This window comes from Camelus bactrianus, chromosome 13 (assembly GCF_048773025.1).
Source record: "Camelus bactrianus isolate YW-2024 breed Bactrian camel chromosome 13, ASM4877302v1, whole genome shotgun sequence".
NCBI lineage: Eukaryota > Metazoa > Chordata > Mammalia > Artiodactyla > Camelidae > Camelus > Camelus bactrianus.
Window position 1 is genome coordinate 33547646 of NC_133551.1, and position 14702 is coordinate 33562347.

The following is a 14702-nucleotide window of genomic DNA, read 5'->3' on the forward strand; positions in this document are numbered from 1 at the left end:
CTCACTTTAAATGCCTCTGATGGGGCCGCTGACCTGCCCCACTGCAATTGTCCCTCAGGATAATGACTGTGGCACCTCCCTCCCTCCCTTGTCTTCTAATCCCTTTTCTCGTGTCTGCGTGTCACTCAGGCTCATGCCTGTGTTTGCAAGCCCTTCCCAAGGGTCTGGCGACCTGTGCGGTGCGCTTTCAGACCAAGGCTCTGTAGGGAATTCTAGGTAGCTCTGAGCCTCATATATCCTCCTTTTTCCTTCTCCGCTGACTTGTTTTCCCAGTTTCTCCAGAATGATTTTCTTGGACTCTCACTCCCTCTCGAGGCTGTTGTCCTAACACAGAGTTAAATACTCCAGGGAGAGCGCATTGTCAGCCAATCCCCCTGCCCCATTCAGAACCAGCCTGCCCTTACTGGTTGGTCCCTTTGTTGCAAACCTGTGCCGTGCTCTCTACTGCATCCGTGCTAACAGTCACATTGTGAGTTAGGTATTGTTATCGCCACCTTACCGATGGAGAGACAGAGGCATATGCAAATTAAACAATTTGCCCAGAATCACAGAGGTCGGAGATGACAAAAGCAGGGTTCAAGTCCAGCCAGTTTGGCTGTGTGATGGTTTATCCAATCTGAAGTTCATTTTGAGCAGAGACAGTCCTCCTAATTAATTCTTGCCCTGGCCCAATGCCCGGAATTCTGAGCTCCTGCATACCTATCACCAGGTAGAATTAAAAGGAGCAGACCTTAACGTGAGCATAGATTTCCCAGCATATCAGATCAAGCTCCCTCATTCAAGGTCTAGCATTCCTCTTGCACTGGGGGAAAGAGAAGGAATGCTGAATGGTGGGTGGCAGGCACCGCAGCACTGTGTGTGGTGTGTGTGTGTGTGTGTGTGTGTGTGTGTGTGTGTGTGTGTGTGTGTGTGTGTGTGTGATACCCTCATAGTGCTAGCTTAGGAAGGCACTTATTAAACCCGTCATCCTGGATAAATGTTCAGTCTCGCAGACTTCTTAAGTTCACCTTAGTCTCCCCTGTGGAAGATTTTGCCTTTGAATCTGCTGTTCCTTATTTGATGCTATTATTGTATTTGTCCTCTGGACTTGCTCCCAGAGGCCAATGGGCAAATCTGCCGAATTGAGGCAATAAGCAGATAAATAATGCAGTCTCTCCTTTGGAGAGTTCTTTGCCTTTGGGTCATAAATCTGCTCCCTATTTAACTTTAGACAAATATCTCCTCTCTTATTTGGCTTGTCTCTATAATCCAGGAGGCTAAGTGGACCAGCAGGCCTAAGTGTATAGTCGAGTGCAGCTGGGAAACGAGCAGCGAGCAATTGCTGTCATTTACTGAGACGACCAGTGTGCCTCTTTGGGGGAAAGCAGATTAGTAAAAATGTGTGTGGGTGAATGGGAACTTATCTGGAGTTTGTTGGGTGCTGGAGCAGGGTTTACTCCTTCTCTGCCTGGAGTCCAGGTATCTGCACAGAAGCCCTGGAGCCCAGTCGGACCATCCCGTGGATCAGCACCAACACCTTGTCCTGCTCCCTGCTGCGGTTGTGACCTAACTGCCCCAAGCCCTGCGGCTTACCTCAGCACTGAGGCCAGGGGGTTGATTGTGTCAGTGTTCAAGCGTTCAGCCTTCATGTGTTTGGTTGGCTTCTTTAGTTCTTTGGAGACAATTGTACTTCCCTAAGCACAGTTCTTGTGCCCCAAGCACGTGGCACCGGCCAGAAGGACAGATCAGACAGGCAAGTGGGAAGAGCTCAGCTCTAATGTGTCATCACTCTGAGGGGAAAAGTGGCCCTGTGTGTGCCCCAGATAATGCCATCAGTGCACCCCTTCATGAACCTGCCCCCTTCCCTCCATTCCCTTAACTTCTTTCACCTTGACCATGTCAGGAGTCTCCCAACTGGTCTTCAGGCCTCTGGTTTGTCCTTCTTCTAATCCTCTGCAAGAATGCTCACTGTCACAAGTCATTCCCTGTATAAAACTTTTTGAAGACTTCTATTGCCTAGAGGGTGAAGTCAAAGCTTGTTGGCGTGCGTACAAGTGGCTCCCTGACCTGGCTCTTGCTGCCCTTTCCAATTTTGTTTTTTTCTACACCTCAGCCTTCTCTTCCACGCTTTAAGTTCCAGCCATTATCACCTGCATTTACAGAACCCTGAGCTACCTGAGATGGAATTTCACACCTCAATGCATTTGCACATTCTCCGACATACATCTGGAATCTGTCCTGGCTATCTTTTGCTGCATAACAAAGCACCCCAAAACATAGTGTCTTAAAACAATCATGCATTATTAACACAAGCTCAGCTGAGTGGTTCCCACTTGGGGTCCCTCCTCTCATTGAAGTCAGATGATGGCTGAGGCTGGAGTCATCTGAAGGTTCTTCCACTCACGCCTGGCACCTGGTCTAGGATGGCTGGGACAGCTCAGGCTGGCTGGGCATCTCTCTCCCTTTGTCCGCGTGACCCCTCTATGGGGCTGCTTGGGCTCGCTTACAGCATGGCCATCTCGAGGAAGTTGGACTCCTTCCATGGCATCTGGCTTCCCACTGAGTGGGCATTCTAAGAGACCCAGGTGGAACTTACAGGCTTCTTATGACCTACTCTTGGAATTCTCCCAGTGCCACTTCTGCCATTTCCTTTGGGTCAAAGCAGTCACAGGCCAGTCTGTGAGTCAAAGATTCAAAAGGGTGGAGAAATGGACCCTACCCTTCAATATAGGATTCCCTTGCTTGTCTAGAGAAGGTAGAAATTGATAATGGCCATCTTAGAGATAAATAGCTACACTGTTTTTCACCTTCTTGCTCTCCTGATAAATTGCTATTTATTCATTTAACACCCAGTTTTACATCACTCTTGTGAGGTCAGCCCTCTCCAACCAAGGCAGAATTAGCCTCTAAGTCCAAGAAAATTTTTCTGGAGAAACTTGGTGAATAAGTCAGGAAGGAAGACTATTCCTGGAGCATGTATCTGTTACCATCCTTGTCACACTGCATCGTGCTTGTTGGTGTTTCTCCTACTTGACCAAAGGGCTACTTGAGGGCAAGGCTGCCTGATTCATTTCTGTGACCTTAGGATCTAGCTTAGCGACCAACGCAGGTGCTCAGTAAATAGTGGTTGACGTAAGTGAACTGAATTACTGCCAACCTGCTTTTTGCCTCCAGGACCTATTACTCTTGGAATCAAATGGTCAATCATAAAGAATTTGTGGAGCCCCTGCTGTGTACCCAGCAAATCAGCTTCTGTTTATGGGGCTTTAGGTCTCTATAGTTTGGATGTCCACAAAGATGATAACTATGATACTGAGCATGTCTTGAATGCCGATCATGTGCTAGGTGTTGTTCTAAACACTTTATACATATTAATTAATCAGTCCTCACAATCTCATCTTACCTGTTATCACTGCCATCTTATAGATGATGAGACACATGGAGGCTGAGCAGTTTCCCCAGGGTCACTGAGCTGAGACATAGACCAGGCTCCAGTCTGTATTCTTGGCCTCTGTGCTCTCCACCAGTGTTCTCTCCTGAGCTCAGCATTTTCAAAGCCTATTTAGCATAATGTCACAGAGATACTAAGGGGTGTCATACAAGGAACGTCAAAGGAACAAAGACTTTAACCTGAGGAAGAATCTACTTGGAGACCAATCCCTATGGATTCAAATAATCAAAGGACTGATGTGTTCTTAGCGTCCTCTGTTGGAGTCACGAGCGGTGGTGCCTTGGCCCGATGGAGAACTTTCTCATCATGATACGCACCAATACTTTGGACTGCCCTGAAACATCATGAGTCTCACCTCTCTTGGAGGATGTATGCCAACGTTCCTTTTGACATTAATTGTCCCATTTTCCTCCTTTTTCCAGTTTTTGAAAGATGTAGTATTTCCTAACTAGCATGAGTTTTTAAAGTAAAATTTGTTTGTTAAGCACTAAGCAGCTTTCAGGTGAGAAAGAGCTTAGGCTGTGCATGATTATGTGTTCCGGTTCTCTCCAAGCTTCCTGTACCTGGAGGCTCAGCCTTCTGAGGAGGCTTAGATGATGTAGAAGGCATGACTCCTTGATATCTCTGGCTTTAACAACATTTACTAGTGCCTATTTGAATCATGCAAGGTTCTTCTTTAATATTGAGACAATTGTGTATCTCTTCAAAACTTCTATATTCATGATTATCAGTTAATTCCTGTGATTTGGCAAATTCCCAGCCACTTCAATTCAGACATTACATGACTTAAACCCAGAAAAACAGTGTAAGACTATTTTGCTGACCTGCAGGCTGATTCCACAGCAGTAACAGAGATGACACACAGTAAACTGGAAACCCTTCTCTGTGTCTATTTCCTTGCAGACACCATCTAAGTACACATCGATTTCATAACAGGGCTTCTCAGCACAGCAAAAGACTGTGAGCATCTCAGCATAACTGAGAGGCTGGAACATTTAGAAAAAACGCTCATGTGAGGACGTTAAGTCAAAAATCACAGCTATGAGGCCTCACTGCCATGTAGTTCTCATTAACGTTGTGCTTCTTTTTCACATGTTTTATGTCTCCCAGCCAAAGACCAGTCTTCTCAGGGGGATGAAGAGAAGGACCCTCCAAAGAGCCACCCCTACTCCGTGGAGACCCCATATGGCTTCCATTTAGACCTGGACTTCCTCAAGTACGTGGATGACATCGAGAAGGGGAACACCATCAAAAGGATTCCCATCCACAGAAGGGCCAAGCAGGCCAAGTTCAGCACTTTGCCCCGAAATTTCAGCCTTCCCGACGGCGGGGCTCGTCCCCACGCTGCTCCTTCCCACCCACACTGGTCCCCAATGGTGCCGAGGAAGGTGTCGCTTGGGACAGGAGAGCGAGCCCAGCCCCTGGCGCTCGGCGATCACCCCCAGGCCGCGGCCAGCGGGACCGGGGTGAGCTACCACAGGAAGGCCCTGCTGGCCGAGACCGCCAGGCAGTTGGAGGCCGCTGCTCCAGGGGTGGCCGAGCTCGCCTGCGGGAGTGGACGGCCCCAGCTTTTGAGAGCATCCAGCATGCCAGCCACGCTGCTGCAAAACAGGGCCTCAGAGGACCCAAGCCTAAACTCAGGCCCCCCCACCCCACCCGTCCTCCCCCCACTTCAGGGTGAAGGTGGTGTCTATGATGGAGCCTTTGGCCCCGCGGAAGGATTTGCAGGTTTTCACAACGCCACTCCGCGAGCAGCCACCCAACCAGAAGTCAGGGAGTTTGGAGAGCTGGTGCCAGGGATTCCCGCGCGGGTCCAGGAGGGGGCTGAGCCTCCAGAGGGTGAAGAAGAGGCCCCAAATCACCTCCCTCTCCCAAGTCCTCCTTTCCCATCCCAGACTGCGCTTGTAGTTCTAGAGGATGCAGAAGCCGAACGCGAAAGCAGAGAAGCAGAGGTGGTGGTCACGACCCCTGGCCCCCCAACACCAAGCCCCCCACCCCTGCCGTCACCCATCCCTGAGAATGAGCTCCCCCTAGAAGAAATCGAACTCAGCATCAGCGAGATCCCGCCGCCGCCGCCGCCTGTGGAGGTAGACGTGAGAAGCGTCGGCACCCGCGTCACGGAGGAAAGCCTGGGCCTTGCCCCCATGGATCCGGGCAGCATCTCCAGCCTGAAGCAGCGGCTCTCGGATCTTGAGGGCGAATTGTCTGGAAGAACTGAGGAACTGGCCCAGGTCAGAGCTGCCCTCCAGCGGCAGGAGGAGGAAATCAAGGCCAGAGGGCAGAGGATTGGAGAGCTAGAGTGCACTGTAGCTCAACTGGTGGAAAAGCTTAGTCACAAAAGCACCAAAGACGCTCAGGGCCAGACTGACGCCATGGTCAACACTGGCCCTCTGCACGGACTCTTGACCAGCGAGTCGTGTGACAAGAGCATTGGGGTCAACCTTCTGAGCAGCATGGGATCTGAAAGCTGGGGGGCCGGGGAAGAGGGGAATAGCCTCCTGTGGGGGCAGGACAGTCACAAACAGGGGGATCGGAGTCCAGCAGAACTTGTGCCACTACCCCAGCTGTCACTGCCGCAAGGACCGGAGATGGTCCTCACCCCCTCTTTACATAGCTGCCTCTCCACCGAGCTCAGGATCGAAGAAGCAGGCTCTGAGCAGGAGGGAGGCCCTCAGTTGAGAGCCGAGGGTCCGATTAGGGGAGCAGGAGGCTCTCCAGGGAGCAGCGAGAGAGAGGCCCCCCCAGCAGGGAGGGAGGAGGCCAGTTCAGAGCTCCCGGGGAAGGAGCGTCCGGGAAGGCCACCAAGCTCACCCACTGATGCCACTATTGGGCAGTACGTTAAGAAGATCCAGGAGCTCCTGCAGGAGCAGTGGAGCTGCCTGGAGCACGGGTACCCGGAGCTGGCCCGCGCCATCAAACAGCCCGCCTCCAAGCTCAGCAGCATTCAGAGCCAGCTACAGAGCTCCCTCAACCTGCTGCTGTCCGCCTACTCGGCCCAGGCTCCACCCCAGAAGGAGCCCACGGGCCCCTCTTCCTCCCCACCGATGGGTAAATATTGGTGCCCGAGGCAGGGAACCATTTCTCCTGTACTTGACGAATCAAAGGGAGAAAGGATTTTAACTGGATGCATTTTTTTTTTTAAATATTTTAACACCTCCAGGAACCTAGTGGAATAAAAACAGATCTCTGTAACAGTAGAGGCTTGGTACCCCTACTATTGTCCTTGTTCTAACCTTGAGACTGACTGCAGGGCCACGTGCACAGCTAGACGCATAGCATAGGGCACTAAGACGCCCGAGGGAAAATGGGAGCCGAAACCCAGCCCACACTTGCTGAAACTGTGGCACTGGACCCAGAGGGGTGCCTCCTTCTCATCTGCGTTTCTCAAAGGCAATGCCGAGGGCGGAGAGTGGCCCTGCCTGTCAGTGCTTTAAACCTCTGCCTTCGTTAATTGTTTCCTGGGCTCTTGCATTCCTGTGGTCCTCCCCAGTTCTTGCACATGAGAGGGTTTCTGTAGCCTGGTTTGGTAGGAACATTATATTGAGAGCTGAAATACTCTACTGAATATTTTCTCTCTGTGTTTGTGTGTGTGTAAGAGAAAGAGAGGGAGATAGAGTGAAACTCACATGTGGAAGTTGACCCTTGGGCTGAGTGGCACTTCCTCTTGTAACAGATCACACACTCTTCTCCGCTGAGTTAAGTGGAACCATATTTTGCTTTGCTCAGCTGGCAGCAGCATGAGTCTGCTTCCTGCTGCAGATCACAAACTGGCGGCTTTCTCATTATTTTGGTGCTAGTTCTAGTCTTGCCCGCTGCGATTGCCTTCTGTACCTTTGTGCTCTTGCTCATGTCTTTTCAGTGCCCACCTCACAAGTGTCAACTGGCTTTTGAGCCTGGAAGGACCAGTGAGGTGACCATGAGCAGAGATGGGTACTGGACCAGGGGTGGGGAGACCTAGGTTCTGCCCCTGCTCTGCCATTCACTGAGTACATCTGAGCCTCAGATTTCCCTAGACTAAGACAGGGACAACAGTGGCACCCACCCCACCTGGTTCTTCTGAGTGACTGCTCCAGTAACCTTACTCTGTCATTCACACGCAGAGGGTTTGTGTGGATGGAACAGGAACAGTTTGGCAGGCATTGACCAGAAGGCTGGGCCCCCTCGAGGACCCTCAAAATATTTGATTTACTTTATCTAGTTCCCTTTTCTACCTCTTCACACGCCTTCAACCTGTATCCCTGCAAAGCAAGAGTCTCAGTTCTGCTGCACTCTGGGGCCTCCCCAAGGTCTTTCTAACCTGTGATGTTGTGTCTGCCTAGAGATCTCCCCGTCGACCAGCCTTAAATCCATAATGAAAAAGAAAGACTATGGCTTCCGTGCAGGAGGTAATGGGACCAAAAAGAACCTTCAGTTTGTTGGGGTTAACGGTGGGTAAGCATCGCTCGTGAAGCCCAGACTGCCCTCCACGCTCCCTATCCCGCTGTCGTCCTGAGCACTCTCTTTCCCTAGGGGAAGCATCTGCTTTTCATTTTGCTTCAAGGGAATTAATTGCAATGGCCCTTTAAAACTCCCTCTCGGGTTTGCATGTGTTTGGCTCCTTGCCAGCTGGGGTAGTCTGTTGGATCCTGTGCTTTGATATGTCTTGGCTTTGGTGTCCCCCAAGGGCCAGGATTCCAGATGCCTTCTGGGAGTCTGGGGGCACACTCGCCCTTAAAGGGAGACATTTAATCTGAACCACAACACTGAATCTAGGACAAACCCTTGATTTATTGAATTTCAAATTTCATCCTTTTAATTTTTCCTTCCTTTAACTAATTTACAGCAAACCAAACCAACATTTTTTAGGATGAAGAAAACAACCCATGTCTGTTGACTTAGAGCATAAACCAGACCTTATATATTCTAGAGAGTAAATCATTGGATTTAGAATGTTTCCGCGATCAGTCATTCAACAAACGTTTATTAAATACCAATTGAGGTGTCAGGTGGCAGGGATTAAAAAAGTCAAATCATAGTCCCTGCCTTTAGCTCACAGTGTGGACATGGGCAGAGGGGAGTCAGAAGTCAAGAGAGAATGCTGACCTGCTGAGATGAACTCTAGTAGAGAAGGAAGCAAGGATGCTGGGAAAGCCTGAAGCAGGTGCACTGGCCCAGCCGGGGGTAGGCCTGGGAGGTGGCCCAGAAGAGGTTGGAACCTCTGCTCATTTGGGACAGAGGAGGAGAAAGACACCAGATTTAAGTGAGGATGACGTGACTACTGTTGCAGTTTCTGTGAGGGAAATGGCAGAAACGATGAAGTGGAATGTCATAGGGAGTTGCTGTTCCCACTCCTGCTGACATCCAACACTGGCCCGAGGAGAGACCGTTTTGTTTTGAGCTTTCACCAGTTCGTGTAGAAAAAGGCAAATCAGCCTAATCTCAAAGTCTAAAGCGGGTCCTGTCTCTCCCTTACCTAAATGCCTGAACCAGTGCCCACTCTGGACCCAAACCTGCAAGTCCATCTTGTGCTGCAGTCTGCCTCATCCCCAACCCCTGGATCCGGCCTTTCTTCCCTCAGACGTGCTCAAATGAGTCAGTCCTGTCTTGGGGACTTTGCGTTTGCTGGTCCCTCTGCTTGAAGTGCTCCTCTCCCAGATATCCCTCTGAATGTGTCACTGTGATGCAGTGGTTGTCAAACTTGGCTGCATCTTGGAGACCCTGGAGGAGCCTGAAAAAATACCGATGCATAAGGGTCCCCTCCCTGAAGACTCTGGTTTAATTAGTCCTGGGTGCAGTACAGGTGTTGGGAATTTTAAACCTCCTTTGGGGGTTCTAACGTATAGCCAATGTTAAAAAGTTCTGCTCTAAAAAAAAAAAAATTTTTTTTAAACTTTCTGCTCTAATTAAAGTAGCCCACAGCCCATCTCCCCATCATGCTATTTAATGACCAATTGTTATTTTATTCATTGTTCTCATCATTATCTGAATATAACATTTACATGTTAATTTTCTGCCTTCCCCTACTGGAATATAAGCCCCAGTTAGGACAGGGACCTTGATATAGCATTTAGAACAGTGGCTGGCACATAGTAGGTGCTCAGTACATTTCTGTAGAACTTCTCCCCTGGTCTCTGTGGCAGTGTCCAGTGGCTCAGAACCTGAATTCTTCATCTGAACTGGATCACCCTCCATTAGGAGTCTCCTGTTGACCATCAGCAGAGGGATCAATAAATCTTCCAGAACTTTCCTCCATGGTCTCTGGTCTGCCACCTCAATAGAGTCACATATAATTGAACATAAGGATCATTGCTGGGGAGGAAAGGCCACAAGTCAAGTGGCCCACGCCCTCACTTTTGTTGTTCCAAGCCATGGTTGAAACAGAGAGTGAGAAAGGCAAATGCTAGATTCAGGAATCCCAGCTGTTCCCATATCCCATGCAACCCTGCCGGGAGGAGACACAAATGGTTCCTCCCTTGCCAGGTGCAAGCTGCACTAGAACTGGGACCCAGAGGAGGTCTCACTGTCACCCAGAGACGTCAAGATTGGTCAAGCAGTTCAGATAATGCAGGGCTGGCGTGGGGGATGTTTGCCTACATGTAGGTCCCTCTCTGGGCAGGACATTAGGATTCCAGAAGCAAACGCTTTCATGAGAACGTTGGATTAGCTGTCTGGACCATCTGAATGCCTTGGTCAGTTAGGCCATGGGCTGTTTGTGTGTTCCTTGCAAAGAGCTTAGTTAATTACCTTTTCTCCCACATGGCCTCCAACGTCAGAGTCAAGAGCTCTTAAAAGCATGTTTCTCTGATGGTGAGGTTCCTGGGCGTCCCCTTGCCCAAGCCTCCAGGTGTAGAGAATGGAGGACGTGGCCAGCAAGCGGGGAAGAGTTATCTAAAGCCCACCTGGTTCTCACTTGTGTTGACGTGGGCACTGGACAGGAAGCGAGAACGAGCGACGTTGTCTCCTTCCCCAGCTATGAGACCACCTCGAGTGAGGAGACCAGCGGTGAGGACAGCTCCCCAGAGGACTTGTCTGACAGCGAGGCTGAGAAGAAGTGTGATGGCCCAGAACATAGGCCGGGCAAGGATGCCCACCTCAGCTGCAAGGCGGGGCAGGGCATCCCCGAGGACACCAGCAACACAGACCGGGAAAGTGGGCCTGGGGAAGAGCTCCCCCATCCCAAGGCAGAGAGGTGAGTCAGATGGGTCCAGATGGGGCACTTGATCCTCTGAGAAAGGGCAAGGGCTTGTATTTGCCCTTTTATCCAGTCATTTACTTGTTAATTCATTTATCCAGCCATCCACCAATATTTATTGAGTTTCTACTCTTTGCCAGGTACTGTGCACTGGTTGAACCAAACATGTTATTCTTGCCTTCCTGGGACATGCTGTTGTAGACAGAGCTCTGCGAATGAAGCTAACATGGTCCTAGCACTGAAAATGTGAAGGGCTTCCCCTGTGTTCTCTTGATGTAATCCTTCTAACAATCTGTAAGGTAGAAGTTATTATAAGCCCGCTTTACATATGAGGAAACAGAGACTTAGAGAAGTTAAGTGACACAGGTAGCAGCGTGGGTGTTTCAACCCACGTCTTTTCCGATTCTCCCACACCTTTTTCTGCCTCTCCCATTGGCTGACCTAACCCTGTCTTTTAAAGTGATGGGAGATCACGTGGCATGAGGAGGTGAATACTGCCTTTGGTGTTGAATGCACTTGGATTCAAATCCTACTCTACCACGGTTGCCACGTTGTTACTTTAGACGAGGTACTTAAGTGGTAGTCGCCTATACAATGTGGATAGTAGCAACCTGATAGGTTTGATATGAGCACTAGATGAGGAAAAGTATGTTCAGTGCCTACTGCAGAGCCTGCCACATAGTAGGCTCTTGATAAATGGGAGAAAAGAGAAGAGTAAGTACCATTGTCATAGTCACTATCCCCCGCCTGGTTGCTGAAGGAGTGATGAGCCATGAGTGGTAGCTGATTGCCATGCAGGGTGGCAGTCCTGGAAGGAGCTTCTTGGTGACCAGGGCCATCGGCTTCCAGTCCAGGCCTGTCAGTGCTGAGTCTGCCCTCATCCTAACACAGGAAGAGCGCATATCATTGAGAGCACCCTGGCTTAGTTGATTTTTATTTTATTGACTCTGTTAGCACTTACAGTATCCTTCATGGAAGACTGACCTGAAGAAACTGGCTGCTGTGGATTGGGTCCTTTGAATTTTTCAAGTCACTCAGGCAGAAAGTGTTGGCCTTAAAGTCAGAAAGATAACCCCCTTTTTCTGGCGGGTCAGGGATGGCAGTTGGGGTCCTGGCCCCCAAAACACTTTGGTGATCTACTCCCCACCCCCAAAAACAGCAGGATCCAAAGGGCCTGTGCTTGACTCCCTCTTCAGAAGAGCTCAGAAGCCAAGTCTCCCTGTCAGGAGGCTGGACTCACCCCGTATTTCTGAGGAATGTCCCTGACCCTGGGTAGTTGCCCAGTTTGCTTGTTTGAGTTGCTGAGAAGTGAAAGATGAGTGTGAAAGTCAAGGTAGGGGACTTTTATTTTTTTAATCAAGATGGAGACTAATATATATACATATATAATTTTTTTTCCTTTAGATATAAACCCTCAGAAGAATTCCTTAATGCATGCCGGGCATTGAGCCAACATCTGCCGGATACTGGGATGACCACTGACCAGCTCTTGGTACTTTGATTTTTCATTGTTGTGTAAAGGTTTCTGTACGGTTTAAGCTGTTAGTTCCAAGTGGGTGACTGGGGTCCTGTGCCAGAGGTGTGGGTGTGCTCGCAGGGGCCCCTCTCCTTTGGGTGCTCTCTCTCACCTGCCCAAATTCTGCTGTCTAAGGTGACGTGTTGTGCTGAGAAAGCGGATCCCGTGCATGTGCACAGGAGCCAGGCCTGGTGCTCAGAGGTATCTACCAAGTGTCATCAGGTGTCACAGCCTGAATGCATCATAGAACTGTTTGTGGCTTAGACTCCAAACTGCCTTGCACATTGAGAGGACCGTGGGTTCTGTTCCCAGGACTGCTACCTGTGGGATGTGGGGCAAGTCAGTTCAACGCTCAGGGCCTCGGCTTCCTCATTAATACGATGAAGGTGATGGACAGTGTGCCTTCACCCCCTCAGGCCCTGGTATTTAATTCTGCAGTCTTTACTGTTTTTCTCAGAATGTACCTATGGGCCAGGGGACCAAAAGCAACAAAATCATCTGTTTGCTGCCCAACACCTTCATGGCCCATGGAGATTTAAACATGTAATGATTAGTTTCTACTTAAATCGAGAAATACCGGTACAGGCCCTTTTTTCCCAAGTCGTGAGACCAACTGCGAAGGCCCAGCATGTTAACAGCTTGAGAGCATTTTTAAAGCCCGTTTTGTTCCCCTTTGCAGAAAAGCCTTAGGAGTAGAAACGATCGATTCAGCCCAATCCATTTTCATCGGTGTTTTATCTTAGCTGATTTGGCAAATGACTTGTTCCCAGATTGTTAAAGAACCAACGTGTGATGTGGTTATTGATTAAAACCGCTGTTACTTATTCTTCCGTGGATGATAGAGTGAAGTTATTTCCTAGATCTTCATTTAAAATCTACCATTCTGTGCCTTAATATTAGGATCTTTCTCCAGATTCTCCTGAAGATTCCATGGGTAAATGAGATATTCTGATATATATAAAAGTGTTTCAGCTACAAAAGATTCCACTGTTTCTGCCTAGAAAAGTGATCAGAGGGTGTGCAAACCTGACACCACACCCACGTTAGGATCAGAGCACAGGACACCGCCCCCACCCCGCACCTTAGAGATAAAGCAGGTGGTGTAAGGATCTGACTCTGTAGAGCCGTGGGAGGGTAGGGATCTAGCCTTTTTTTCACCCCAATTTTGTAGACAAGACAAGTTAGTTTCAAGAAGGTTATACGACTTCCAAAGTTGCACAGCTGAGCCAGGACTTAAGCCTGGCCCTGTGGGGTTAGTGTCTCCAAGTCCAGCATAAGAGTGAAATCATTTCTGATCATCACAGCCCCATCGTTTCTCCTCCCTTTAGATGAATAATCTAAACACGTTCCATTTTAAATACTTAGGTCATGTTACACACAAAGTTGATGTCATTTGCTCTGAGACGCTCCTCATTTGTGGTTCCAAAGGAGCTGAATCCTGCAGATAGTGGGGTCCTGCCACAGGTTGTTAAACCATTTTCTCTGAAGGTCCAAGCAAAGCTTAGAAGCCAAAAATAATTCAAGCACATCTGTTTGGGTTTTACTTCAAGTATAAATCGGGCATGTTGTTTGTCTTAGCTTTCAGCATGCATTTTTTCCATTAGTAAAATGTTGTGACTTTCCAGCTAGGTCTGTTAAAAACATGCAAAAGCCCCAGTGGAGTCTGGGCTGGGGTCAGCATAGGCTGGTGTATGCGCATGGAAGAGGGGGTCATGGTTACCCTGTGCACAGAGGGGAGGTGTTCTAAGCGTACAGGAGACTCAAACTGCCCCTAGCAAGGTGCCATGTTACTGGCTGTTGCATTGCTCTCCCAGGGCTCCTTTCTACCTCACATGGGGGGGCGATCGCGCTGGTTCAGAATGCGCTGCTGCATCCCCACCCTCTAGCCCTGAGCCCTCCAGGAGTAAATCACGTGGAGGGGTGGAGAGAGTGGAAGGGATAAAAGTGGAAGCCTCCAAAGCTGACTTTTCCTGGTGGAAACTAACACTCTAGCCGGAGCACCCCGGGTAGGTAACCTCCTGGCATTGGAATCTGTTGGTATTTCAGAGGCAAAGCTTGAACACCATCAGTCAAGAGTGGTTCCGCGTCTCCAGCCGGAAGTCATCCAGCCCTGATGTGGTGGCCGCCTACCTCCGCGGGGTGCAGCCTCACTCCCCACACTTGCTAAAGCTGCTCGTCAACCTGGCTGATGGCAACGGGAACACGGCTCTTCACTACAGCGTGTCGCACTCCAACTTCTCCATCGTGAGGCTGCTGCTGGAGACAGGTCAGAAATGACTGCATCTCTGCGGTCTGGTCCCTCCGAGAGGGGCAGTTCCCGTTCCCGCTTCCTTCCAGCAAGGAGATTCGTCACTGCTCTGAGTTCCCCCTGTATTCTAGGAGCTGGGCTAGACCGTTTTGCCTTTATTATATCGTTTACTCTTCACGACACTCCTGTGATGGTATTACTATTCTCATGTTAGGGTTGAGGAAACTGGGGCTCAGAGAGTTATAAAACTTGCTCAGGTCACAGCGCTGGTAAAAGGTAGAGTCAGACGTTGCATTCGATTTGTCTGACTCCAGAGCTTTACCGCACTGCCTCTAGT

General features: G+C 49.6%; 1 protein-coding gene across 6 annotated transcripts in view; it reads left to right on the top strand.

The window, feature by feature from the left end:
• Nucleotides 1-14702, top strand: part of KANK4 (KN motif and ankyrin repeat domains 4) — an 84452-nt gene that overhangs the window by 36306 nt on the left and 33444 nt on the right. For all 6 annotated transcript variants that reach the window (XR_012511214.1, XM_074376364.1, XM_074376362.1 and 3 more), the window contains 5 exons: nucleotides 4541-6478; nucleotides 7750-7861; nucleotides 10380-10598; nucleotides 12006-12093; nucleotides 14164-14383. Coding sequence is in view for 5 of the 6 variants with exons in the window: in XM_074376364.1 (XP_074232465.1) it covers nucleotides 4541-6478; nucleotides 7750-7861; nucleotides 10380-10598; nucleotides 12006-12093; nucleotides 14164-14383 (2577 nt within the window). In the remaining variant the exon portion in view is untranslated. The remainder of the gene's footprint in view (nucleotides 1-4540; nucleotides 6479-7749; nucleotides 7862-10379; nucleotides 10599-12005; nucleotides 12094-14163; nucleotides 14384-14702) is intronic.